This window comes from Cricetulus griseus, chromosome 6 (genome assembly GCF_003668045.3).
Source record: "Cricetulus griseus strain 17A/GY chromosome 6, alternate assembly CriGri-PICRH-1.0, whole genome shotgun sequence".
Classification (NCBI taxonomy): Eukaryota; Metazoa; Chordata; class Mammalia; order Rodentia; family Cricetidae; genus Cricetulus; species Cricetulus griseus.
In genome coordinates, this window is record NC_048599.1 from 140,212,470 (window position 1) to 140,239,747 (window position 27,278).

The 27,278-nt window shown below is 53.2% G+C and overlaps 1 protein-coding gene across 7 annotated transcripts; it reads left to right on the plus strand.

Moving 5' to 3' along the window:
- Positions 1 to 5,239: 5,239 nt before the first annotated feature.
- On the plus strand, positions 5,240 to 26,991 carry Ralgds (ral guanine nucleotide dissociation stimulator). 7 transcript variants are annotated; one of them, XR_004770498.1, is made up of 19 exons: positions 9,030 to 9,290; positions 14,134 to 14,244; positions 15,522 to 15,715; positions 16,152 to 16,250; positions 16,966 to 17,159; positions 17,403 to 17,830; positions 18,538 to 18,753; positions 18,967 to 19,070; positions 19,387 to 19,471; positions 20,731 to 20,799; positions 21,109 to 21,195; positions 21,658 to 21,690; positions 21,982 to 22,103; positions 22,241 to 22,336; positions 22,597 to 22,798; positions 22,942 to 23,184; positions 24,393 to 24,507; positions 25,999 to 26,491; positions 26,584 to 26,991. XR_004770498.1 is itself a non-coding variant. In XM_027423058.2 (18 exons), exons 1-18 carry the CDS (start codon positions 5,255 to 5,257, stop codon positions 26,172 to 26,174), a joined length of 2,757 nt encoding a protein of 918 aa, XP_027278859.1. In that variant the 5' UTR covers positions 5,240 to 5,254; the 3' UTR covers positions 26,175 to 26,991. The 7 variants fall into 7 exon arrangements, 6 of the variants coding, with proteins under 6 accessions (XP_027278859.1, XP_027278860.1, XP_027278861.1 ...); XM_027423058.2 differs by lacking the exon at positions 9,030 to 9,290 and adding an exon at positions 5,240 to 5,437 and having other exon boundaries at positions 25,999 to 26,991; XM_027423059.2 differs by lacking the exon at positions 9,030 to 9,290 and adding an exon at positions 5,240 to 5,437 and having other exon boundaries at positions 16,155 to 16,250; positions 25,999 to 26,991.
- Positions 26,992 to 27,278: the final 287 nt, after the last annotated feature.

Here is a 27,278-nt window from a genome sequence, read left to right on the forward strand (position 1 = left end):
GACTCAGAACCCATCTGTCCTTACATGGGCCATTTCCGTTGCCCCAGGTTTGGTGAATTTTTTTAACATCTCTGTGTGTGTGTGTGTGTGTGTGTGTGTGTGTGTGTGTGTGTGTGTGCATGTACGCACAAACAACTTTTTTCATTTTTAATTATATTTATATGTGTGTGTCTGCATGTGGGTATGTTCATTTGACATTAGAGATATCAGATCCCGTGTAGCCAGAGTTATAGATGGCCGTGGATGCAGAGAACTGAACTCAGGTCCTCTGCCAGAGTTTAACAATTGAGCCATCTCTTCAGTCCCTTTTTATTAATTAATTAATGATGCGTGTATGCACAAGTGTGTATGATATGTGTGGGCCCACATGCCACAGTGCATGTGTAAAGGTAAGGGGACAACTTGCTGGAATTGGTCTCTCCTTCAGACTCTAAATGAGTTCCAGAGATGGCGCTCAGATGGTCAGATTTGCACTATCTGGCAGCAAGCCACTGAACATCAGGCTGGCCTTGTTCGGTTTTCCTTGAATAGTAATTCCATATGAGGTCAGAGATGTGTGGTAATGATGTCACATCCTTCTACCCAGTGTGACCTCTTGTGGGGGTAGATACTTTAGTTCCCATCTCAGTGTATAGGGAGGCCCCTGGAGGCTGCAAGGGATACAGGATAGAGCCAGGCCTGTCCCACTGTGCTAGCTACACCCACTCTGGCCCAGGTGCGTCACCTCCCGCCAAGGTGTGTGCTCATACACCCACACAGGGCCACCCCAGAATCCAGGCAAGCCAGGAATGATGATGCTCTAGTCGGGAAATGACAGAGCACCTGGGCCTGGCCACACCCTGGCTGTGCCCTCCCTCCATGGACTCTAAATGTAGAACAACAGATGTGCAGGCAGGTCTTTACCTGCCAGCCAGGGGTGAGAACTTTTCTGTTGTCTTGAGGCAGGGTCTTGCTCTGTAGCCTAGGTTGGTCCCAAATTCATAATTTTCCCACCTCAGCCTCCCTAGTGCTGGGATTACAGGCATATACCACTGTGCCTAGATAAGAGACAAAAGGATTTCTACCAGGGCCCAGCCTGGCTACTGTCCTCATTGGCCGTGACCCAGTCCAGGTGTGAAGAACAGGTGTTGGCTTATGTCTGTGGTTGCCCTGACATTGTCTGGTGTCCAGTCTGGCTTTGGTTTGTCTGCTGCACAGCTGTCATGAGCCTGTGCCCCCGGGAGCCAGTGTTGAGGCAGCCTGGTCTGACAGGCTCTAGTGACTTCCTTTTTTTTTTTTTTTTTTTTTTGAGACCCAGTTTCTCTGTGTAGCTTTGGAGCCTACCCTGGCACTCGCTCTGGAGACCAGGCTGGCCTTGAACTCACAGAGAGATCCACCTGCTTCTGCCTCCCTGCCTCCCAAGTGCTGGGATTAAAGGTGTGCACCACCAACGCCTGGCACACTAGTGACTTTCTTACCAAAGTAGGGTGAGGACTTAGGTTTGTCCTAGTGGGGGGAAGCCCAGACTTCGGGAACCCTCGGCAGTTGCACAGATGAGGACTCGGAGAGGCTCATTTGTCAGGGAATCAGGGATGCTTCGGGAGCGGGGAGAAAAGAGACCACAGAATTTGACCTGGACACACCTTTCTCATAAATCAGGGATGGTATCCAGGGGTCTGTGGCAAGCTCAGTGTGCATGCCTAATTAAGACCACAGGTACTGCTTAGCTCCCACTGAGCCTCTGATTACACTTGGCGATACAGCTGGTGTGGGTGGGTCACCCAGAGCTACAGGAGAAGCAGCCTGAAATTTGGATTTTTATGTGAAATCACCTGACCTTTTACCGTTGGCTCAAAAGTTTAAAAACACTTTGTGGTCCAAACAAAATACACATGTGAGCCACACTTGGCTTGCTTCTAGTCTCCGACTGTCAGTTCAAAGCCTTTCTCTTTGAGGAACATCTGACTGTGGAAGGTCAGCATTGTTCTTGAGGGGCCTGTTGTGCCCCCAGCAAGGGGCAGATGCATTTTCAGGAAGACTGGTAGCAAGGGGGAGAGGAAGGGGGGAAGATACTAGTTCCACGTAACCCTCACTTGCAGATGGGAGCAGTATTCTTTAACACCCCAAGTGTTAGGGTTAACGTGAGCCTTGCATTTCAAACTCACCCAGGGTCACTGGGGCTGTCCCAGCCTTTCTCATGATGTGGGCATCAGGACTCTTTCCCAGATGCTCACTGCCTGGCCCAAAGCAGGATCTCCATCCTGTTTTATTGTAAGGATCGGGTGAGTGACTGGGCAGAGTGAAGCACATAGGAAATGGCTCAAACCTATCCCAGGGTCACTACATCCACCAGGTTTAAAACTTGTGGCCTTCCCTCAGTGGCTGCTGAGAGCCCCAGGAGCCTTAGAAGGCAATTCTCCAGCCAAGCTCCTTTTGTTCCTTTAACTTTTATTATGGAAAATCCCAGATAAATCCAGGGTAGAAAAAATGTCATGAAGCTTTAACAAGGTCAGTTCATCCACAAATCCCAGGTACATGGATCCAGCCACACAACTCCCATGGCAACCTGCCATACCATAGTGGCAGCTAAGAAACCATGTCCATGTCCAGCTAGGCATGGTAACAAATGTCTTTTATCCCAGCACACAGGAGGCAGAGGGAGGCAGATCTCTTTGAGTTCCAGGCCAGCCTGCCCTGCAGAGTGAGTCCAGGCCAGCCAGAGCTATGTAGTGAGTGAGAGAGAGAAGAGAGAGAGAGAGAGAGAGAGAGAGAGAGAGAGAGGGAGGAGGAGGAGGAGGAGGAGGAAGAAGAAGAAGAAGAAACAATGTCCATTAATATCCAGTAGTCATCTACCTGAGGTCAACCATGCTCTGAAAATATTAGATGGACAATTCTAGAAATAAAAATTAAATCTCTTGCTGCTCTGAGTACCATGATGAAGTCAAGCCTTTCATCTCCACACCTGCACCAACGAGAAGTCATCCCTTTGCCCACTGTAGCCACAGTAAACACTCTACTTGCAGGTCAGCCACTTGGCTGTCTGGGTCACTGCACCAACCACTGTGGTATCAAACACAGTTCACTGTTATCCTTATTTCAGGCCCTGCTGGGCATCTTAGAACATATTCCCCTCAGTGAAGAGGGGAACCAAGCCAACACACTGGCTGGCATCTCTTTTGTGTAAACCCCCTCCATATTTGTTGGAAAAACAAAAGTCTGTCTACCTGTCCTACAAACTATTTCTGTAGGTTGTAGGCTGGTGGTCTGTCTAGTGTGTCCTTCTGACCCCGACCCCAAATGATGGTTAGATTTAGGTGTGGGTTGCTCACTTTGTGTGTTGTATTTTTCAGTGCCATGTCACATGCTGTCCTTATCCCCTCTCTTTGGACGGGCTTGCCCTTGGTAAAGGATCTACCCTGTAGCTTGGAGCTGATCATGAGGGAGAGCCTATGAATGAGGCCTTGGGGAAGGCTTTGCTTGCAGAGAAACAGGAAAGGAACTTGGTAAAAGAGGTGAACAGCAACCATAGGGGCTAAGTAGATGATGGGACCTCCACCTCTCTGCCAGTGGCCATCACATGCACCTGCCACATGAGGCTGTAGTGTGATTAACTCCCTACTCCAGCATCCTTGGGACTACCCCTCCCCCACACCCTTTTTGAGGCTGAAGGGGTGGGTGGTGCCTCAGAACTAAATATCAGAAAGAAGCTGCCTTTAAAAAATATAAGCTGCCTGGCATTGGTGGCACACGCCTTTAATCCCAGCACTCGGGAGGCAGAGGCAGGCAGATCTCTGTGAGTTCGAGGCCAGCCTGGTCTCCAAAGCGAATGCCAGGATAGGCTCCAAAGCTACACAGAGAAACCCTGTCTCGAAAAACAAAAAAAAAAAACAAAAAAAAAAAAAAAAAAAGACAAACAAACATAAGCTGAGCAGTGGTGGTGGCTCATGCCTTTACCCCTAGCACTCAGGTGGATCTCTGAGTTCGAGGACAGCCTGGGAGTTCCAGGACAGCTGGGGCTACATAGAGAAACCCTGCCTCCCTGTCTCAAAAAACGAGAGAGAGAGAGAGAGAGAGAGAGAGAGAGAGAGAGAGAGAGAGAGAGAGAGAGAGAGAACTGGGATTTGGGAGAGGCCAAACTGAAAGTGGAAGCCACTGCCTTCCTAGACCAGCACACCTGACTTTCCCTGGAAGCAAGGCAGGGCCCCTGAGGCTTCTGAGCAGCCTTAGGGCATCTCCACACCAAGCCAAATCTGCCTATCTTATTCTTAAACCATATTTATCACTGGAGCCTTCTCATAAAAAATACTTTAGGACAGTTTGAAAACTCAGAAAATTTAAGCCTGGGGCTGGAGAGGTGGCCCAGGAATTAAGAGCACTCACTGTTCTTCAGAGAACCTGGGTTCAGTTACCATCACCCATATGGCAACTCATAATGTCCTCTTTTGCTCCCCCTCAGGTATCAGGCACCAATGCAGTGTACACACATGCATGAAAAATAATCATACACATAAAATAAACAAGCCTTTTAAAAGCATGCAGCCTCAGCCAGGTGTGGTAGTGCATGCCTTTAGTTACAACACTCAAGAGTTAGAAGCAGGTGGATCTCTGTGAGTTCCAGGACAACCAGGGCTACACAGAGAGACCCTGTCTTGCGGGGGGAATATATATATATCCTCACCCAGAGGTAGCATTTCTTTTATAAAGTAGGTCCCTTCTAGTTTGTGCACTGAAGCTGAAAGCTGTTGTCTCTCCCAGTAGGGCTTGGGCTGGACACCACCCGCCTCCAGGACACCCAGCACAATCAATACTCAGGGTCACCCTTCCCTGTGCTCTGCCATATGAGCACATAGCTAGTGACTTCATGACATCCTCTCGGTCACACTCTTGTAGGAAGTCATTTTCATTACCCATACTTTCCAGTTGAAGAAACTGAGGCTGCAAGGCTAGAAGGTGTGGCAACTGGAATTGGGAATTCCAGTTCTGACTTCAGCAAAACTGCATCACGGGCACGCCCACACAGCACTCACTCAGCCTGCACGTGCACGTGGTATCCACTGGACCTGCAACTGAGAGGCTTGTGATGATACGCCCCCCGGAGGCCCCGCCCTTCCGCGGGCCCCGCCCCCAGCTGACATCAGCGGGGCGGGCAGCGGCAGCGGGCAGCGGGCAGCGGCAGCGGGGCAGGCACAGCAGCGCGAAATCGCGCTGGGCTGGCCCGCGCGCCCGCGCTGCCCCGGCTCGCGGCCCACCGCCGCCCGCGCCGCGCGAGCCGTCCATGGTGCAGCGCATGTGGGCCGAGGCGGCCGGGCCCGTAGGGGGCGCCGAGCCGTTGTTTCCCGGCTCCCGGCGCAGCCGCAGCGTGTGGGACGCCGTGCGCTTGGAGGTGGGCGTCCCGGACAGCTGTCCCGTGGTGTTGCACAGCTTCACTCAGCTAGACCCGGATCTGCCGCGTCTGGAGGTGGGTGAGCGGGGGGTTGTGGGGGTGGGTCAGGGCCCAATGCCCTTTGTACATTTGTGCAGGGAGTGGGGGTGGGGTTCCTTCCGCAGAAATCTCCCTGCTGCACCAGACCCAGGGCAGCAAGTTGGACATAACAGCTTCCAGCATACTCAGGGACCAGAGCTGGATTTCCGTGTCCCCCTCAATTCGTCCCAGTGCCTGTTCCCACTCATCCCAAGTGTGATGGCCACAATCCCTGCAATCAGGCAGCCCTTTAAGCCTGTCACTGTTTATGTCCGTGGTGCGTGAATGCTCAACCACAAGGGCCTGGCCTCATTGTTAATGGGGCTTGCAGACACGAGGAGGCCACACAATACAGTGGGACCAGCAAATGGTTGGGTTGGCACAGTCCCAGAGGTGAGTGGGATCTCTGGGGCCTCTGGATAGCCATCACTGAGTTAAACATAAGTCTAATGATCTGGGAACATCAAGGCTGCTCAGAGGGTCCAGGTGAAGGAAGGGGAGTGGGGGTGGAGACTGATCTCTAACTTGTGGAACCAGGTGTCCACAGGGCTTCACCGTGACCTGTGATTCATTTCTGCCTGATTAGAAACTGTGCTGACACCCTGACTTTTTAAGAATTTGGGCAGATTCAGAGAAGGGAGACCATTTGCCTTTATGTATGGCAGGAGGTGGGAATAATGGGTCAGGGTAGGAGTTTTTTTCTAGTGTGTCCTGGGCAGGGACTCAGCCTTCTACCTTAGTGTGCACCTGCTCCCATGCCCAGTGGTAGTGGTATCCTGAGGCAGTCCCGAATCCTGCTCTGCCTAGAGAAGGCCTGGACAAAGCATACTTCTGTGCCCAACTTGGGAACTTTTGGTCAGGGAACCCCCAGGCCAGGGAGGCCTCCCAAGCTTGGCAGGTGTCCAAGCCAGGCATCTCATTCGCCCAGTGGTCTCATCCTCATGGCTGCTGGGGAGGGACTCCAGGGAAAATGGTGGTGGGCGGCCTGCCACCAGCCCTGCACTCATCTGGCTTTCATTATGTCTGGCAGAGCCTCCGGCTTTGTGTGTTGGAAGGGTCTGGCCTGATCATTCATGGAGGGGGACTTGGGCTTCTCTATGGCTCTGTTTGTCTACTACACCCCTTAGAACTGCCTGGAGTGGCAGGGTGGAAGGTTCTACCCTGCACAGGTTGCTGCTATAGATGCCTCCTCTGCCCTCACTCTCCAGGCCTCTGTGCTGTCATGCAGACCCATCACTGTTTAGAAATCAGAGGGGCAGCTTCTGGCTGGAGCTGGAAAACCAGGGTCCTGGCAGGAGAGGAGGCCGCAGCCGGAAACTGAACACAATGACCATTTAGCATTTGCCTGGGGGAGGGGGCAGGGAAGTCCCTGTCTGTTTTGCCAATAATTCCCTCCCATCCCCATCCTGGGGCTGATTTCCTGATGGCAGTCCCAGGTCCAGAAAAGAGACTGACCGGCTTGAGATCCCTCCATTCTCTGGAAAACACCAAACTGTCTCTGCCTTTCCTTTTCTGTCATTGTTTCCATCAGCCCTGGGGTTGCCAGATGTCCTCACACATCTGGGCATCTGCCTGCCATCTCAGCTCTAAGTCAAGCCCCCACTGACCTAGTTTGACCCGCCCGAGCCTGTGCTTTTTGGAGGTCATGAGGCCTATGCTCCAGTGGCAGGCAGGCTTCAGCTTTAACCTGGCAAGAGCCATTTGTGGATCTGTGGTATTTGCAGGCAGCAGGCACCAGTGCCGTGTTCTTCTGGCTTACATAGACATCCAGTTTAGATGCCAGTGCCATCTGCTAAGAGGCTGGAGGGCAGAGAGGTGAAGTCCCTGACCTAGATAAATATGTTGTCAGGAAGGGTCGCAGACAGGACTTCAGCACAAGCCGTGTTCCCTGGGGTTGGGGGTGGGGTGCCTGTTGCTTGTAAATCCTGGAAGCAGGACAAGGCAGAGACAGCTAGTGGACAGTAGAAGCCAGCAGAAGCTGGGGGTGGAGGGTGGCCCTGGGATGGTGAGAGATGGGAAAGCTTATTTAGAATCCAGGGGAAGGGGGAAATACCTCACATTTGGGGACCCTGGGGACAGTGGAACTGGGAGCTTAACATACTAGCTAGTGGCCTAGGGCTTTGTGGAAGGACCTCAACTAAATAATTTGTATGCATTTTGTCCTTTGGGGAAGAGGGGCCGGTCAGGCTATTAATAACCCATTTGACAGATGAAACAACTAATTAGATTGCACAGAGTCAATAAGCTGGTCAACTGCAGAGGCAGAGGCCAGGCCAGCTTCTCACCTTGGCAGCTAGCCTATGAAGCCTGAAGGCTGCGTGGGTTGGCAACAGTGAAGCGGGGGCTTCTCCCTCTGGGCTGTCTGGTCTCTTGATCACACTGTGTGCAGCTCTTAGCTTATCCCAAGGTTCTTTTGTTCCCTTGACACTGGGACATAGAGGGCTGTGTGTGTGTGTGTGTGTGTGTGTGTGTGTGTGTGTGTATGTACACAAGATAATCTTTCAGAGGGACTTCCTGGCTGACTGTAAAAGGGCAGCCTCCAGGAACTTTAGGGCCTGTTATATTCTTGGGGGGGGGGGGGAGTCTGGGGAGTCTGGCCATCACTGCTAGGACTCCAGGACCCTGTTGTCCCACTGTTGCTTTTCTCAGAGGTACAGAGGAAAAGGTTGAGGAGGCCCAGATGGCTGGTACTGGTCCTCTGTCTCCAGTCTGGAACACTGAGAGAGACCTGCTGGCCCATTTCCTGGGAGCCTCAGGGCAGCTCTAGAGCAGGAGGAACCGGATTGCTAGCAGGGCAAGAACAGGCTGATTCTAAGTGGGGTGGCCAGACAGTTTTCAGGCCTGTGGGTTGTGGAGGGGGTTCCAAAAGGCTGCACTCCTAAGGGTCTCAGTTTGACACCTGCCCTGGGGGTTGGGCTTTGGATGTGCTCACAAGTGCTATGTTAACAGGCCTACACCCTAGGAAGCTCAGTCTCCACAGCCCAGTGAGAGTGAGAGATTGAGATTGGTTGCTTCCTGATACAGGAGCTGAGGCCCCTAACAAACTCAGTTCTCTGGAGAAAGGACAACCTGAGGGGCTGCTCACTGAGCAGGGCACAGGGACCAGAACTGCTGAGCCATGGGCATTCTGTTGGCAGTCTCCCCTCCTTTGATGCCTCTGCCTGCCACTGTTATCCTACAGTCACACCTGCAAGTGTTCTGTCCTTTTGAACCTGGAGGTGTATAACCTAGCTCTGTGGGGAAGGCAGCTGTGCTGGAATGCCAGCTTGGCTCCTGTGAGCCTCGGAGTTTCTTCATCTGTAAAATGGGCGTAATGCTAATTACTCTGGGGGGGGGCGGTTGAGACAGGGTTTCTCTGTGGCTTTGGAGCCTATCATGGAACTACCTCTTGTAGATCAGGCTGGTTTCGAACTCACAGAGATCTGCCTGCCTCTGCCTCCCGAGTGCTGGGATTAAAGGTGTGCGCCACCACTGCCCAGCTAATTATTCTTTGAGTTCTGGAATGGACCAAGTGAGACCAACAGCCTAACAAGTGCCATCTACAGAGCCTGAAAGTGGCCACAACTAGTTTTCCTGACTAGGTGACAAAGCCCAAGCCTCCTGAATGTCTGGACTCTGGTCTCCTAGGACATGTGGCCTCAGCGTGGCATCACAGGCATTTTCCCCAGGACATGTCCTTAAGCCTTTGCTCAGAGGTGCAGGTGTGAAACCACTGGCCTGGCTACTTTCCCACTTGCTGTGTAGCCTGAGGAAGTCATTTCTGTCTCTAGCTCCTGCCCTGCATCTGTGTGACCAAGGCTGGACCCTGCCCTGGCGTTGGGCCTCTGGTAGAAGCAACAGCCAGATCCGGGTATGTCCCTCCAGGCCTGGGACCAAATTCTTGTCCTGGCTGCTGTTTCCTGGCTCTACCTGAGTAAGCCTCCACCTGGCCCTACCTGGCTGTGCCCTCATCTGCCAGGCAGCATACTGGGAGAGTCACTTGCATGAAGTATACAAAGGACCTGGTACAAGAAATGCCTGAGTAAGCTGGATGGCATATTCATGGTCAGTGGTGTGGGTCTGAACCTTTAACTGGACCTGCTTATGCCTTGTGAGGACCAGGCCATGCCCCCTCCCAGGCCTGCCCAGCAGTGGTCATTTTATGATAAGAGCCCAGTAGCAAATGGGCAGCAGGACTGGGTATACAAGTTATGGGTTTACTAGGCTAAAGGGATAGGTGTTTCCTCCCCCGTTTGAGCTCAGTTTTCATTCCTAAAATGCTAACTTGGGGACTGGAGAGATGGTTCAGAGGTTAAGAGCACTGACTGCTCTTCTAGAGGTCTTGAGTTCAATTCCCAGCAACCGCATAGTGGCTCACAGCCATCTAAAATGAGACCTGGTGCCCTCTTCTGACTAGCATGCAGGTAGAACACTGTATACATAATAATAAATAAAATCTTTTTTAAAAAATGCTAACTTGGCCAGTAGTTGGACTCAGGCTGACAGGGAGGGTTCCTGGGGACCTGAATCTCACTCTGTTGAAAGCTATGCACAGACTGAGCCCAAGACTTTACTTTCCTAGGTCTTGGTGCTCCAGTGCTGCCATGGCAACCAGGCACCTTGCATAGTTCCAGCTGAGGCGGCCTCTGTGGGCTGTGGGCTTGGGGAGTACCTAGAGCTGCTGTGAGGCCTTAGCATCTAGGATATCCACCCAGTGCTGGAGCTTGGATAGAGGACTCTAATGGTTGGCGTTTTCATTTTCCCTTCTCTACTGGGGCTCATGGTCTAACCAGGGCCTGGCCTTGAGGAGTCCTGGACACTGTCTCTCTGGCCCCGCCTTAGGCTCTGGTTTCTACTTCTGAAATGGGGAGTGTGCTTCCCCACTTTGGAGAGGAGCAGCCTAAGGTTGGTAACCAGCATACAGACTGCTCTCTCCCTCTTCTGGAAGCTTCATTCAAGGTCTAGAACTCTTGAGTGAGCTGCCATTTGGGTCTAGTAGTTCCAGGTGGGCCTCTGATAGGTATGGCTCTCATATATCATCAGCTGGGTGTTGTCTGCTACCCTTACTCAGCTACAGCCCCAGCCCTGCCACCTGTTAGCCGTTGCTCTTCTCCCAGCTCATGTCTAGGTTACTGAGCCAAGCTGGGGGTTAAGACCCTTCCTGAAATATGGTCCTATGGGCCCTGTGTGTCCAGAGCTATAGGGTGCCTGCAAGGGGCCTGCTAGAGTGATCTAGTGACCCAGTGGCACTGGGCAGTAGTATGGGCAGGTTTAGAAGTCACCCTCAAGGTTGAGAGTCCACCTACACCACCAAGTAGACGGAGCCTCTTCACATGTAGAAGGAAGCTGTGGTCTTGTGCTCTGAAATCTACCATGTCTGCCAAGGCCTCCTGTGAAACAGAAACAGCCAATGTCTGACTCGACACTCCACCACCACTATCCAGCGCTCTACAGGGAGAGGTGGCAGGCCTGGAGTCCCCATTGGGCCCCTTACTACTTACTGTTCTGGGCTTGGCCTGCGGCTCATTCTCTTTTAGCTGGGGACATGCATCCTGCTGGCCTGAGAACATTGATCAGGTGATGCTACCCAGGTCATGTTTTCTCGCCTCATTCTGAGAGTTCTGGTTATGCTTAAGAGACAGTGCTAGGGATGGCAGGGGGCCGGTGCGGGGAGTGCTCACAGGATCCCCAGGGACACTGTCACCCCCAAGTGATTGACCCAAGTGTGTTAGACACAGCTGCCAACTTCATCCCAGGGCCCCGAGGCCTTGCACATGCTGTAGTTGGGGGGAGGGGGGTGATCCTTCCTACGGACACAGCCAACCATGTGGCATTCCTCCCTTGGCACTTGAAGGCATCCTGGATGCCTGCCCCAGGCAGATGAGCAGGCAGACACTTTTGCTGTGTCAGCTGTTCACTAGGCAGCCTACCCCCTCTTCTCCCTGGTCTGCTTGAGATTTCCTGGGAGCATGGTGCTGCCCGCATGGGCTGTGTGCCACAAAGGTAGTCCAATGTGGCCTTAGGGTACTTGGTCCCTGCCTTTCCAGCCTCAGAGGGACCTGAGGGCAGATCCTTAGGGGCAGGAGGTGGGGGGGGGAGCCTCTTCTATGCTGCCTTCTAACCAGGCCTGAGGCATCTCCTCTGAGTATCTGGTGCAAATGTACCCACACTCAGCATTGTAAGGTGGTCTGGTTCACTTGTGCTGTGGTTGCTTGATGGAAATGGAGTTCATGGAGCAGTTTCCATCTGTGTGACGGGGTGCTGACTTCCTAGAGGAAGGCCTGTATGGCTCTCAGTGCCTGTTAGCACCCCCCCCAACCCAGCTGACAGAATACCCCCCTCAGATGAGGGAAGGGTGCAGGGCTCACATGACATTCCCACAGGGCCCAGGCCAGCTGCTGGGCTGTCAGCCCAAGCCCAGGGCTGAGAAAGGGCTTGCTTTTGAGCCCTGCTCAGGCTGCTACACTGCTTGCATCCAGCCCCTCCTGTGGGTTTGCCTGGCCACTCAGGGCACATTTCTGTCCATTGAGTACCAATAAAAACCTGTTGCAAACTGGCACTGTACTGGGTGCCTTGGGCTAAAATCCAGTGTTGTGTGGCGGGAGAGGGAAGTTCACGTGTGAGACCCTGAGTCCCTGCTGCTGCCCGCATGGGCTGTGTGCCACAAAGGTAGTCCAATGTGGCCTTAGGGTACTTGGTCCCTGCCTTTCCAGCCTCAGAGGGACCTGAGGGCAGATCCTTAGGGGCAGGAGGTGGGGGGGGGAGCCTCTTCTATGCTGCCTTCTAACCAGGCCTGAGGCATCTCCTCTGAGTATCTGGTGCAAATGTACCCACACTCAGCATTGTAAGGTGGTCTGGTTCACTTGTGCTGTGGTTGCTTGATGGAAATGGAGTTCATGGAGCAGTTTCCATCTGTGTGACGGGGTGCTGACTTCCTAGAGGAAGGCCTGTATGGCTCTCAGTGCCTGTTAGCACCCCCCCCAACCCAGCTGACAGAATACCCCCCTCAGATGAGGGAAGGGTGCAGGGCTCACATGACATTCCCACAGGGCCCAGGCCAGCTGCTGGGCTGTCAGCCCAAGCCCAGGGCTGAGAAAGGGCTTGCTTTTGAGCCCTGCTCAGGCTGCTACACTGCTTGCATCCAGCCCCTCCTGTGGGTTTGCCTGGCCACTCAGGGCACATTTCTGTCCATTGAGTACCAATAAAAACCTGTTGCAAACTGGCACTGTACTGGGTGCCTTGGGCTAAAATCCAGTGTTGTGTGGCGGGAGAGGGAAGTTCACGTGTGAGACCCTGAGTCCCTGCTGCTGACCACTTGGGTGTTTAGGACACTGGTGCCAGATGTGACCAAACTCCTTAGGAAAGGAGGACACTTCTAGCCTTGACTTCCAAGGACCTCTAAGGAGGCATGGTGGGTGGTTCAGGGCCATGGTCTCCTTTATCTCTTCTGAAGGACATTCTAGATTCAGGCCAGGGGTGAGCTGATGACAATGCCACTGGTCTGTGAGGAGAAGTTCTCCAGGCTGTGGGCCAGTATTGCTTAGGGTACATGAGCCTTCTTGTTGCCTACTGACTTCCAGGAAATAGGCCTAGCCTTGTCTCTAGAGAAGGCAGAGGATCATGAGCCCAGTGTGGTGGCCACGGCTTTACCCTTGGTTCAAAGCTCAGAGTGGGAGGGCAGAAGAAGTGGACTTCCAAAAGTTGTTTCCAGGCCTCCCAGAGCCTTGTAAGGGTAGATGGCAGACAGAGGATAACCCACATCACACCGGCCCCCAGAGAAGGGTTTGTAGTGGTGCTCCATGTAGGTAAGCACTTTGACTGGAGTCCCCTGGGCCCCATGGTAATCCTTGTGGGGGCAATAGCCCTGGCTTAGGCTTGCAGCAGCTGGCCCCTCTCTGAGCTCTGAGAGGTTGGTTTCTTTACCCTCCGTCCCAGGTATAGCCCTTCCCCAGATGGCAGAAATCAGAGAGATCCTGGGGTGTCAGGGAAGAGTGTTTCCTTTCTGCTTTGGACTCTGAGAAGCAGCCACATGACCCCTTTCTTTCTCAACTGGGCCTCATGATTTGGGGTTCTGCGGAACCCTGACATTGTTGCTGTTCCCCACTCACGTGAGGAAGAACAGCCAGCTGGGAAGTCCCATGTTGCCCAAGAGGTCTCAGAAGCATGAATGAGCAGAAGGGGAAGGAAGTAGCCTTCGATGTGCCCTGTGTCTGCACTTGCGCTAGATCCATGATGCTGACTCCAGGCGTGGGCTAGGAAGAACTGCCTAATGCTGCTGTTTCAGCCAGGAGTCTCAGATTGGACAGAGAGATGAAGGCATGGGTGACCCCAGGTCTTGGGCTCTGGGGACTAGGTTTTTCTGAGGGCCAGTGCCACCTGTGACCATGTTAGGACTTTGGGATGGGTGCTCTGCCATATACATTGGACAGTTTGATTTGGGTCAATTACTCCTGCCTCAGCTTCCACTTACCCTTCTGTGAAATGACTGAATAACAACACCTGTCTTAGAAGGAAAATGGTGTAGTACAGTCCATTACTAGTGAGGAGCAGGTTCCTGAGGTGGTGTCCTTTTGTTCAGTAGGAGCATGGTGGGAAGGGCAGTCCTGGGCTCTCCATTTACTTCACACTGGAGGTCTAGGAGCCACTTGTCTGTGCCCTCCCCCTGCATCAGATCCCTGATGCCCTGGCCTGGCTGATGGGCCCTGTCTTTCCAGAGCTCTACGCAGGAGATTGGGGAGGAGCTGATCAACGGGGTCATCTACTCCATCTCCCTGCGCAAGGTTCAGCTACACCAGGGAGCCACCAAGGGCCAGCGCTGGCTAGGGGTGAGTACAGAGAGGACACCCAGAGGGTGACGCTGTCAGACTCCTTCCCAGGGTTTTTGGTTTGAGGGCCCCAGTCCCTCTCAGGACTCTGGGCTGACCCTCTCCCCCCACCCACCCCCAGCCCAAAGTCTAGCCCATACACAAAGACCCTGCTGATTTGCCTCCCTACAAGTGAGAGGAGACACCATTGATTTTGTTTCTCATTTCCCATAAGGCCATGCATACTGGAATATTTTGCTGGGTTTAATACGTGTCCCCAGATGCCAGTCCTCCTACACCTTCCTCCTAGCCTTACAAATCCTCTCACATAGTAGGGTTGCCCTTTATCCCCAGGGAATAGAATTTCAGGCTTTGTACACTATCTTAGTTAAGTTTACTATTGCTATGAAGAAACACCATGACCAAAAGCAAGTTGGGGAGGAAAGAGTTTATTTGGCTCACACTTCTTCATCCATAGTCCATTTCTGAAGGAAAGCAACAACTCACAACCTCAAGCTTACTGGCTTGCTAATTAAGCAAATGTCCTACAGGCTTGTCTACAACACCGTTTTATGGAGACATTGTCTCAATTGGGGTTCCCACCTCTAAGATGACTCTAGCCTGTGTCAAGTTGACAAAATTATCAAGCATGTATATACTTCTGCAACTTGCTGTCTCAGAACATGTTTCCTGGGCACCTTGAGCCAAGAAGCTGGGCCTAACCCAGCCATATAATATTCCAGAAGAGAAACCTGTTGTTAGAGCTGTTTACCTTCCTTGCTATTGGATCCCAACAGGATTCTTCTCTATATTCATTGAGTTTGCTCAGGGAATGTCCTAGGTCCTGATAGACCAACTCTCTGACTCTGGAGTAAATCGTCATTCCACCTCTAGGATGGGCTATGTGGTTGGAATCTCCCCTCTCAGAGTATGTTAGATATTGTTACTACTCATCTAAGAAATTACCCTCCTCCACACCTCAAATTTTGATTTAAAATCTGAGGCCTTTGCTGGGTGGTGGTAGTGGCTCATACCTTGGGAGGCAGAGGCAGACTTATCTCTGTGAGTTTGAGACCAGCCTGGTCTACAGAGCGAGTTCTAGGACAGCCAAGGCTACACAAAGAAACCCTGTGTCAAAAAAAAAAAAAAAAATCAGAGACCCTTTACCGGAGACCCTATTTTTCCGAGCTTTGGCCACATTGTACTGAGGGTGTGTAGGAGGTGATCCAAGCTCTAGCCTCTAGCATTCCTGAGACCACAGCCCTGTCACTGACAGTATTCTTCCCTTGTTCACCCAGTGTGAGAATGACTCGGCCCTGAACCTCTACGAGACCTGCAAGGTACGCACAGTGAAGGCTGGCACTCTGGAGAAGCTGGTGGAGCACCTGGTGCCTGCCTTCCAGGGCAGTGACCTTTCCTACGTCACTGTTTTCCTGTGCACCTACAGAGCCTTCACCACCACTCAGCAGGTGCTAGACCTGCTGTTCAAAAGGTGAGCACCAGCTCTAGACCCAGGCACACCCTTCCTCTTGGCTGGGTGTTGGGAATGCCTTGTGTCTCTGTGAGCCCCAGTTTGATAGTAAACATTGTCATAGGCTGTTGTCTGGACGAAATTAGCTAGGCTGTGGCAGTGCCACCCCTATCTGGGCTTTCTTCTTCCATGGAGAAGCCATTTCACTTGAGTCTTGGGCTAAATGGTTCCCCACTTAGAAATGGGGCAGGGGTCAGGGGGACCTTGACCTAGGTAGACACAGGCCTCATGGTAATTGATGAGAGACTCCAGGTCTTCTGAGGTATCTGAGTGTATAAAACATCTGCTATGTGTAGCTGTGTTGCCAGGCATTTCTCTGTGACAAGAGCAGAGAGTCCCTGCCTCCCTGGGCTCCATTCCCATCAGGGAGTCGGCCAGTAACACTAGACATCATAAGCAGGTACGGTAGATGTGACGCCCTCACGGCCTCCTCTAGATATGGCTGCATCCTCCCATACTCCAGTGAGGACGGTGGACCACAGGACCAACTCAGAAAGTAAGTGGGCTTTGGGTCAAGAGGGGAGATTTGGGGAACAAGGGCAGAGCAAACTATAGGTCCCACACCTCTGGTTCCTGCTGGTGGACTGAGGTCTAAGGCTCCTCCTGCAGCAAGAGGAAGATAGAGTTCAGGGGGATACTGAGCATTCAAGGATCAGAAAGGAGGGTTGTGTGTGTGTGTGTGTGTGTGTGTGTGTGTGTGTGTGTGTGTGTGTGTGTGTCTCACATGCATATGGGTATCAATCAGAACCAGCAACTATGAGAATCCTTCCCTAGCACAGTCTGTCTTGATAGGCATGCAGTCTCACTTCTTGGTAATGGTCATTTAGCTGGTCCTCAAGGGGTTCAAAGAACAAACCATGTGCCTCAGGAAAACACAACCCACACCTGGCTCACATAGAATAGGTACTGAGATAGTCCCAGCAACTGGTTGAAGTTCCTTGAATGCCAGGTAGGAGGATAAGCCCTTCCTGTATTTGCATTCCAATAGAGTTGGACAGGAGTGGGGTGTTTCCCTAAAGACCCTGGAGAACTGCCATTCCATTGATGAACCTTTGCAGCTCCTATAGGGATTCTCTGTAGCCTCTGTCTAGTTACTTGCCCTGCCACCATCAGGACAGCCAAAGGGTACTTGTGGGTGGAAGCACACCACAGGAGTGCTCTGGGAGGGTGGGAGGAGAGGCCATGCCTCTGACTCTGTTACCTGTCCCCAGTGCCATCTCCTCCATCCTGGGCACCTGGCTGGACCAATACTCAGAGGATTTCTGTCAGCCTCCGGACTTTCCCTGCCTCAAGCAGCTGGTGGCTTATGTGCAGCTCAACATGCCTGGCTCAGACCTGGAGCGCCGAGCTCACCTTCTTCTGGCCCAGCTGGAGGACCTGGAGCCTAGCGAGGCTGAGTCTGAGGGTAAGGAGCCAGGGGAAGGTTCACAGAGCCTGGTAGGAGTATTAGTTCCCACCACAAAGAGGCTCTAGGGCCAGCACTGGCCCAGGAGCAAGAATGAGCCTGGGACCCATTAGGCAGTACACTGTGGTCTGGGTCAACATCTTGTTCTGGGGACAGGGTCTTGCCTCCCTGGCAGGCAGTGGTACTCTGTCTTTGGAAATGCTCTGGACAAGGCACCCATGTTGGACACCTTTTCTCCTGCAGCGCTGTCCCCAGCTCCAGTGCTGTCTCTGAAGCCAGAGACACAGCTAGAACCAGCGCCAGCACTGCTTCTGGCATCCAGCCGAGCGGTGGCATCAGTGCCAGAGCCAGAGCCAGAGCCAGAGCCAGCTTCTGAGCCAGATCTGGCCCCAGGACCAGCACTGGCATCCAGCCCGGTGGTGGCACCAGCTTCTGAGCGGGAACCAGCTCCAGCACCACCTCTAGAGCCCGAGCCATCCCTCGCACCTGCTTCAGAGCTGGAGCCGGCTCTCTCACAGACCTTAGAGCTTGAACCAGCCCCTGTGCCAGCTCCCGCACTAGAGCCTTCCTGGCTTCTGCCTGGAGCCACAGAGAATGGACTGGACGAGAAGCCTCACCTCCTGCTATTCCCTCCGGACCTGGTGGCTGAGCAGTTTACACTGATGGATGCTGTGAGTGGCGCAGTGGGGTAGGGCAAGGCTGGCTTCCTTTTGTATTCTGCTGTCTAGACCTGTTTTCTGGTTCAGAGCCTGTGTCCCCCAGGGCGGATCCCAGCTCCACTGTTAACAAACATGTGACTAGAGCACACTATTTAACCCCAAGGCACTGATTCTTCATGGATGGTGGTTATGGAGTGTGTGCATGCACATGCACGTGCGTGCGCGGACACGCATACACACAGACACACACACACACACGTACACACACACCACACATAATACAGAATTGAGAATTTGGAGCAGATAGAAAGTGTGGCGGGCCTGACCTGATGGAGGTGTGCTCACCAAAGTGCCCATAGGCCCCTGGGTTACCCCGTTCCATTCTGCCCTGGAGGCCTGTCTAGCCTCAGCATTTGTGAAGTGCTTCCTGTGTACTGGAGACTGCCAGACACAGGATAGGCTGTGTACCAGGTGTGCTTGCTGGGCAGGGGAGGGGAGGGAACAGCAGATGCCTTCTGAGAGGAGCAGGCATGAGCCATTGGTATATACACCTTCCCTTTCCCCGTCATTTCTCCTGGTTCACCCATGCACTGGGTGCTGCTCTCAGAGGTCAGGTGGAGAGGTAAGAGTCCCACAGGGCTCAGCCACATCCTCACTCTGAGCTCCAGCTTGGGCCTGTGGGCTGTGCAGGGTCAAGTGACACCAATTCTCCTCCCTAGGAACTGTTCAAGAAAGTGGTGCCCTACCACTGTCTTGGCTCCATCTGGTCTCAGAGGGACAAGAAGGGCAAGGAGCACCTTGCACCTACCATCCGCGCCACTGTCGCCCAGTTCAACAACGTGGCCAACTGTGTCATTACAACCTGCCTTGGGGACCAGAGCATGAAGGCCTCAGACAGGGCCCGGGTGGTGGAACACTGGATCGAGGTGGCCAGGGTAGGCTGCAGGAGGGGCCTGGGGAACCTCTTCTTTTCCCTCACAGACCTCAGGACCACACACTCTTTCCTGGCACTGTACACTTGAGCTGCTGTGTGAGTGTGTGTGTGTGTGTGTGTGAGGGCATGTCCCTGGCATGCCCTCTGGGAGCTTCCTGGCATTCTTAAGGAAGGGCTCAGCCTGGGGCACCGCTCACAGACTCCTTGTCCCCAGGAGTGCAGAGTGCTCAAGAATTTCTCCTCCCTCTACGCCATCCTCTCTGCTCTACAGAGCAATGCCATCCACCGCCTAAAGAAGACATGGGAAGAGGTCTCCAGGTAGGTCTCTCCATTCCCTGCCCCTGCTATACCCTGGATGGCTCGACCTTCAGTGAGCCCCAGCAGCAAAGTCCAAGGGGCGGTCCACTGGTATGCACACCCTGATTAGAGCCAGGTCAGAGTTTCATGCTTGCACACAGCTGAAAGCAAAACAAAGTTTTGCTTACTCCCGTCTGTAGTCCCCAGTGGAATCATGTTTAGAGCATCCTTGTTCAGCAGCTTAGGATCTTTGTTCTAAAAGAAAATGGGTTCTCCATCGTGCCTGCCCTAGTGCACACTCTTCCCAACCATTGCCTTCTCTCTGTGCTTCCTTCAGGGACAGTTTTCGAGTGTTCCAGAAACTGTCAGAAATTTTCTCTGATGAGAACAACTACTCCCTGAGCAGAGAGCTGCTCATCAAGGTAAGGAAGCCACAGTGATGGGGGCAGAGGGAACAAGGGGATGGCAAACTTCCAGTCCTGTCAAAGCTGGACAAAGGGAGGAGGGATGTCTTTGACCCTTGGGCAGGTGGCAGGAATTTGGAGGATCAGGAGGCCACTGGTAATCTGTTGTAGTGGGGACAGCCAGCCAGCCAGGCTGCTACAGGAGGATGATCCAGTCAGATTAGCTGGTCTACAGCTTCCTGCTAGGATTTAGCCACTGGCATACTGATGGACAGGTTATAGGGGGGTGCAACTATTTCCTTTCCTGAACCAGCCCATTCTGTCTCTGTGATGCCAGGCCCCTCCCAGGGATGGCGACTATCCTCTGTGCCAAACATCTAGTTCCAGGGTGCAGATATACCTGCAAAAATGGCTCTTCCCATCTTCCCTGAAGCAGAAGCTGCTGACCAGCTTGAGAAACAGTGGCAGGCTGCCTTATCCCTTGAAGCCACAGGATGCCCAGGCAGCTTAGACATAGCAGGAGATGATTAACATACCCCTCTGTTTCACTCCAGAAGCTACCATACAGGGGGAAAAAAAAAAGCAGCATTATCAGTGAGCCCTACCTTCCCGTATTGGTCAGGCTGAGACAGCCCCTGAGGAGCTGTGTCCTTAGAGAACAAAGTCAGAGGTCTCTGCTGAGGGCTCTGTGGAGCTGGGAAGCTTTGGTGTTGGGCCCCACCTGGGGGCTGGAACAAGGAGCTTGAGACACCTTGTCCCTCTCCCAGTGTGACTGAGCTCAGTTAAAGATCCTCCCACACACCAAGGGACCAGGACCCCAGTCAGTGGGCTGCACTCACTTGTGTAGGGTTCTGCACAAGTCACTGCCTGTCTCTAGGCCTGTTTTCTTGTCTGGCAAATAGAGTGTACTGAGGTTATAGGAGGTGATGATATCTAGGGGAAAAGAGGGGTGAGTGTGCAGGAGGTCACCTCGATTTGGCTGCAGGAATCAAGTTAGGATGGCCCTGGGGGCTGAGCATTGAGCCCTGCTGTCCCCAAGAGGCAGGTGCAGGGTCCTCTGAACTTTGAAGGTGAGGACTTGGGTGCAGGAAGGCCAGGCCCAGGCCCTCCCTTCTCCACACCAGTGGGTGTTGGATCAGGAGTCTGGTGTAGAAGCATCAAACGTGGCAGCAGGCATCCTGGACCAGCCAGCGCAGGGACCTCCAGGCCCAGGGCCAGAGCATAGGTTGGGATCGGGAAGGAGACAGTCTCAGTCACTCTGCCTTCAACCCTGGCAGGAGGGAACCTCCAAGTTTGCCACGCTGGAAATGAACCCAAGGAGAGCCCAGAGGAGGCAGAAGGAGACAGTGAGTGACCTGGAGGTTGGGAGAGGAAGGATTCCCTTGGCCCTTACCTTCCATGGCAAGGTGACCAGCTACATCTTGGGGGACAAGTACAAACTATACCATCAGTCAGGGCCCAGCAGCTCTCTGTGGGAGGGTATGGGCAGGGGCCATATGTTGATGATCCGCTCTCCTGGGATGGGAGTCGGGGGAAGGGGACCTGGGAGAGGGGGTCAAAGGTTCTTAGGCTGCTCCAAGTGGAAGGCCCTGGTGGGTCTGGTGAGTAGGGGAGATGGGCGCTGAGCCTTACTTATTTCCCACCTGATGCTTCAGGGTGTCATCCAGGGCACGGTCCCTTACCTGGGCACATTCCTCACTGACCTGGTGATGCTGGACACTGCCATGAAGGACTATCTGTATGTGAGTGAACCTGGGGCTGAGGTGGGGTGGGGTGGGGCTGAGGCCTAGGAGAACAAAGCCCCCTCCTGATCCCTGAGCTCTGGTTCTCAAAAGAACTTGAAGTTTGCCTTCCTGGTGACCCCCCACCCCTACCCCAGAGCTGTCTGACAGCAGAGCTGAGGAGTGGGTTGGCCAGACTAGACATGCGTGACCCTCAGATGGTGGCTCTGAGCAAGAGAGTGAAGCTCCGCACTCCAAGGTCAGACAGCATATGGGCCAAGCAGGGCCTTCTAATTCACAGTAGGTTGGACAGAAATGTCTATAAACCTGCTCTCAGGTTTCTCTACAATCGTGCCTAGGGCCAGGTGCAGGTGCTCCCTGCCCCCTAGTGGGTGCCTGTAGTAGTGCAGAGCAAAGTAGTAGGCAGGACTTTAATAGTGGAGGGAGCTGCTTTCTTATGGATGTTGGCTGTCTGTCTTCTAGGGGAGACTCATCAACTTCGAAAAGAGAAGGAAGGTGAGGAGCTGCCACCCTCAAGGTTTTGGGGGGGGCATGCACTGGGCAAGATGCACTTTCCATCCTTGTGATGATTTAGGATGACACTTGGTACACCATTCAAGGGCTGTCCCACAGAAAGGGGCCGGGAGTCGGCATTCAGGACCACTTCCTAGGAGTGGCTGTTTGGACTGTGAAAACAGGAAGGAGCCCGAGTTAGGTGTAAGTGGGAGAGCAGATAGAGACAGACCCAGAGGCTAGCTCCTGCCCCACCCTCACGGGCCCATCACCACCCTGTCTTCCCCGACCCAGGAGTTTGAAGTGATTGCCCAGATCAAGCTGTTACAGTCTGCCTGCAACAATTATAGCATTGCTCCTGAGGAGCACTTTGGAGCCTGGTTCCGAGCCATGGAACGGCTCAGTGAGGCTGAGAGGTAAGGCTGTAGTCCCTGGGTTACCATGTCACACTGTTGTCTGGTGGTGGCTGTGTACCCAGATCCAACTTCTGGGATAACCCTGGTTGGGAGCTCCAGCTTAGCTTCTGGTAACCTCACAGTCACCTCTGCCTTAGCTACAACCTTTCGTGTGAGCTGGAACCCCCGTCTGAGTCAGCCAGCAACACCCTCAGAAGCAAGAAAAGCACAGCCATTGTCAAACGCTGGAGCGAGTAAGTACCGGGGCCCAAGGTTGCTCGGGGACCAGAGAAGCCTCAGGGATGTGGGCCAGGAGCACCAGCGGAGCTGGCACTAGGGTGTTACCAGTCACAGAGTGAGTTGAATCAGCTGTCCAGGACTCAGTTTCCATATCTCTGAAATGGGGTGATCCCACAGATATCAGGGAAAACAGGACTGGTAGTCCAAGACCCTGCACATTCAAGGACAGTGTCCCTGGGAAGACTCTCTAAAGTAAGCAATCCTTTTCATCCAGTCGCCAGGCTCCCAGCACAGAGCTTAGTACCAGTAGCAGTGCCCACTCCAAGTCCTGTGACCAGCTCCGGTGTGGCCCCTACCTCGGCAGCGGGGACATCACTGACGCCCTCAGCGTGCACTCAGCTGGTTCTTCCAGCTCTGACGTGGAGGAAATCAACATGAGCTTTGTCCCGGAGTCTCCTGATGGCCAGGAAAAGAAGGTGACTACCTATGCCCCCTACCCCTCCTTATTGTTGCTTCTTACGCTGTGTTCAACAAGGGGCCCAGAAGTCCCCAGAGCTGACCTCTAGGCTTCAGGGCCCTTGATGATTCAGGTTGCTGTTGACATTGCTGTCATCCACAGTTCTGGGAGTCAGCCTCCCAGTCATCACCAGAGACCTCTGGCATCAGCTCAGCCTCTAGCAGCACCTCCTCTTCATCAGCCTCCACCACACCCGTGTCTACCACACGTACCCACAAGCGCTCCGTCTCAGGGGTCTGCAGCTACAGCTCCTCACTGCCACTCTATAACCAGCAGGTGGGCGACTGCTGCATCATCCGGGTCAGCCTGGATGTGGACAACGGCAACATGTACAAGAGCATCCTGGTGAGCCGGCAGCGGGGCACCCCCGTGGGGCCCGACTTGGCCAGGTGGCAGACATGCACAAGATACCTGTGTGCTGTCTTTGACCCCTTAGCACTGACCACCTAGGTTTGGAAAAATAAAAATAAGTGGAGACCTTGGTCAGCATTCAGGGCCTGAGAGGAGGGAAAGGAGCGGTATGCTCATGCCCCCAGGGAACGGTGGCCTGTAGGTCATCAGGTCTGAGGCAATGGGACAAGGGTTGAGGGACAGGTGGTCAGGACCCCATTGAACTGTAAGGCCTTTGACTTCCTTTGGAGACTGAAACAGAGGTCAGTGGTGACGCGGTGTGCCCATAGGGAAGTGCTGGTGACCAAGATGGAGGCAGGCTGCTTAGGAGGCTGCTGGTACAGTCCAAGCTCAGGAAAGGGAGGCTGAAGCAGGCTGGTGACCATGGAGAGAGTCTGTGGAGTTAAAGGATTGGATATTATTTGAACATGGAGCCACTGGGATTGCTCACAGATTGTGGATGGGCACCCAGGGAGGACCTTTCTCACCTGCCAGGGCTCCAGCTGCAGAGGACCCCTACACTGGGTCAGGTACCATACACTATGCCAATGGAGCTTCAGCCCCTCTGTGTCAGGGGCCGCAATGGCTCTGGTAAACAGTCACCTGGGTGACCACGTGACTGAGTCCCCCTGAGCTAGCCTGTGTTACATACCATCACAGCCTCAGGGCGGGGCAAGATAGAGGTGGCCAGTGGGCATTGGCTGGTTCCTCCTTAGGGTTGGAGTGGAAACTATTGGTTCCCCAGGCTTGTGATCCTTTTGCCTTCAGGAGAACATGGTTCCCCAAGGCAGTGTGGCAGTTGGTGGCAGGCTATTATAGGAAAATGAGGCTGGGAACGGTTGGGAAACAGCCACCCTCATACTGTGGAGGCCACTTTAAGAATGCAAAAGGTGGGGCTGGAGAGATGGCTCAGCAGCTAAGAGCACTGTCTGTTCTTCCACAGGTCCTGAGTTCAATTTCTAGCAGCCACATGGTGGCTCACAACCATCTGTAATTAGATCTGGTGTCCTCTCCTGGCCTACAGGCATGCATACAGGCAGGAACATTATATAAATAATAAATCTTTAAGAAATAAAATTATAAAAAAAAAAAAGAATGCAGAAGGTGAAAGGTGCCCAGATGGGTCATATGGCCCTTGTCCTCATAGCCTGTCCCCATTTCAGGTGACCAGCCAGGATAAGGCCCCGACTGTCATCCGAAAAGCCATGGACAAACACAATCTGGACGAAGATGAGCCAGAGGACTATGAGCTGGTGCAGATCATCTCAGAAGATCATAGTAAGTCAGATGACCTGCCCCAGGTCATCCTCTGCCCCAGGTCCGAGGCCCTAGAACGTACAGTAGCAGGTAAATGTGGTCCTGGCACCCACAACAACCTGTCTTGGGACACAAAAGGCACACATACTGAAAAAGCACACATTTCCGTGTTCTAGAAACCAGGAGAAGGGTGGAAATCAAGAACAAGCCTGGGCTGGAGAGATGGCTCAGTGGTTAGGATCCACTTCCAGAGGATCCAGGTTCAGTTCCCAGCACCCACATGCTGGCTCACAACCACCTATAATCCCAGTTCCAGGGCATCTAGTGCCCCCTTCTAATCTCCTTGGATACCAGGCTCACATGTGTTGTACACAAATACATGCAGTCAAATACTCACACATTAAATTAAATCTTAAAAAAACATAAGTATGTGCTGCTCTTACAGAGTACCTGAGTTCAGTTTCCAGCACATATCAGCTGGCTGACAACCTCCAGTAACTCCAGTTCTAGCAGAACTGATGCCTTCTTTGGGCCTCCATAGACACATGCACATAATTAAAAAGATAAATGAAAGAACCAGCCCCCCGGGGGGGGGGGGGAAGGGGGTGGTGGTGGTGCACATCTTTAATCCCAGCACTTAGGAGGCAGAGGTGGGCAGATCCCTGATCTACAGGGCGAGTTCCAGGACAGCTAGAGCTGTTACACAGAGAAACCCTGTCTCATAAAAAACAGCCCATTCTCAAGGATTTTGAAAAATTCTAGGCATTCTGTATCTATGTCCTTTTTTCCCAAAGGAGACTCTGACCAGCAGATTAATGCTAGAGAGAGAAATGACCACAGAAGTCACCCATGCATATTGTCATTACACTGCTGATGTGAGCTGAACACCCACATCCCACCATTTGCCCCAGTCAGCAGTGGTTCCCGTGACATCTAGATGTTGTATTAACAAACCTTCTCTTAGCTTCTGCCATTTTGGTCATATGGACAGGATGAGGTGACACCTCCCCACCCCCTAACACACAGACACACCTTTCAGAAAGGCCTTTCAGAAAGGCCTGCAGAGGCTCAGGACCTGAAGCCAGACACAGGGTCAGGAGCAGCAGCAAGTCCAGCTTGGTAATGGTAGACAGATTATAGGCCAGAGGAGCATGGTGGGGATTGGACCCAGAGGAAGGTTCTGTCCTCTGCTGGTCCTCAGAGCCTTTGTGAGTAGTAGGGGAGCATCAAGAAAGGCTCTCTGAATTGCAGGAAGCCTGCTCTCGCTGGAAGTCCCAACTAGCACAGACAGCCATGTGGGTGGGATGGGGAGACTCTTGACTAGTTATTAAGTTTCTCTATTCTCAGCATCATCTGCCCCCGGTGGGAGTCACAGGAGAGGTCCTTGTTGGTGGAGCTAGATTGGAGGCTCTTAGGACCTCCATGTGGCGTGGCCTGGGGAGGCTCTCAAGTGGTGGAGGTATCCCAGCCCCATGAGCACCACTGAATGTTGCCCTGCCCCTCTCCCACCAGAGCTGAAGATTCCAGAAAATGCCAACGTGTTCTATGCCATGAACTCTACCGCAAACTATGACTTTATTCTAAAGAAGCGGACCTTTACCAAGGGGGCTAAGGTCAAGCATGGCGCCAGCTCCACCCTCCCTCGCATGAAGCAGAAAGGACTCAAGATTGCCAAAGGCATCTTCTAAGGACGTCTCCCAGGGTCTGGCTGGCTGGGACTAAGCACTTAGACTAGAGTGGCCCAGGCCACGCAGGTACCTCTGCCCACCCGCCAGCCCAGGCTACCCCCAGACTCCAGTTTCACCCTAAACCTCTCCTGCTGCCGGGAGTGACACCTGCCACTGACAGGCTGACCTGGCCTCCGGGGACCACTTGCCGCCTTAGGTGCCTTCTGCTCTCTGGAACCAGAGGACTAGCTGACTTTTGCCAAGGAGTGCTGCCAACTGGGCATGGTACCTTGCCTGCCCTGGACACTACCCTCCACACTTTCCTGACACCTCCCCAGGTGCAGATCACTGCCACCCATGCCCCCGGATGCTCCAGGACACCCACACACCCAGCAGGGCTGACCACTGCATTCTCTCCTTGTGCCCACAGGCACAGGCCTGGGATCTTCATGGAAGTCCCGGCCTTTCCTCCCCCACTCTAGCCTTTCTCAGGCTGCACCAAAGATTCCACCTTCAGGGCCTACAGAGTGAGGGAGTCTCACCCACCACGAGCCCCAGCCCTCCCTTGGATCAGAGAGAGAAGCCCTCTCGTGGACCACCCGGTTGGTATCGAATCCCACACCACTGAAAGTGCCATTCAACACCACTACATCCTGGGTTGTACAAGACTACGTGAAATGGGAGGCCGAGGGTAAAGATATTTGCGGGGAGGGGGAAGTCGACTGAATATTTGTATAAAAAGTAAAAAAGTTTACTGTTTGGGGTGGGGCAATATTTATTTGTTGTAAATAGAAAATGCTAGACTTGAATATTATATTAAAATCCCGTTTCTACTATGGCTTGGTCACCGTGGTTCTGTTCTTTTCATTTCCTTGCTCCTAGAAGGGTCCTCTGACTCTCTTTCATGGGGGATTCTCAGTTGATTTCATGCAGGCGTGCTACAGGAAACACTCCTCCACCTCATGTGAGCCAGACTGGCTAAACAGGTGCTGTGCTCTGCTGACGGCCTCTCAGACCTCCTGGGGGTGTTCTCAGGAAGCATCTGAAGTATGGTGTCTGGAAAGGAGGGTACAGTGGGGTAGGGGTGGAGGGCTGAGAACTGGCTTAGCAGGGAAAGCACTTGTC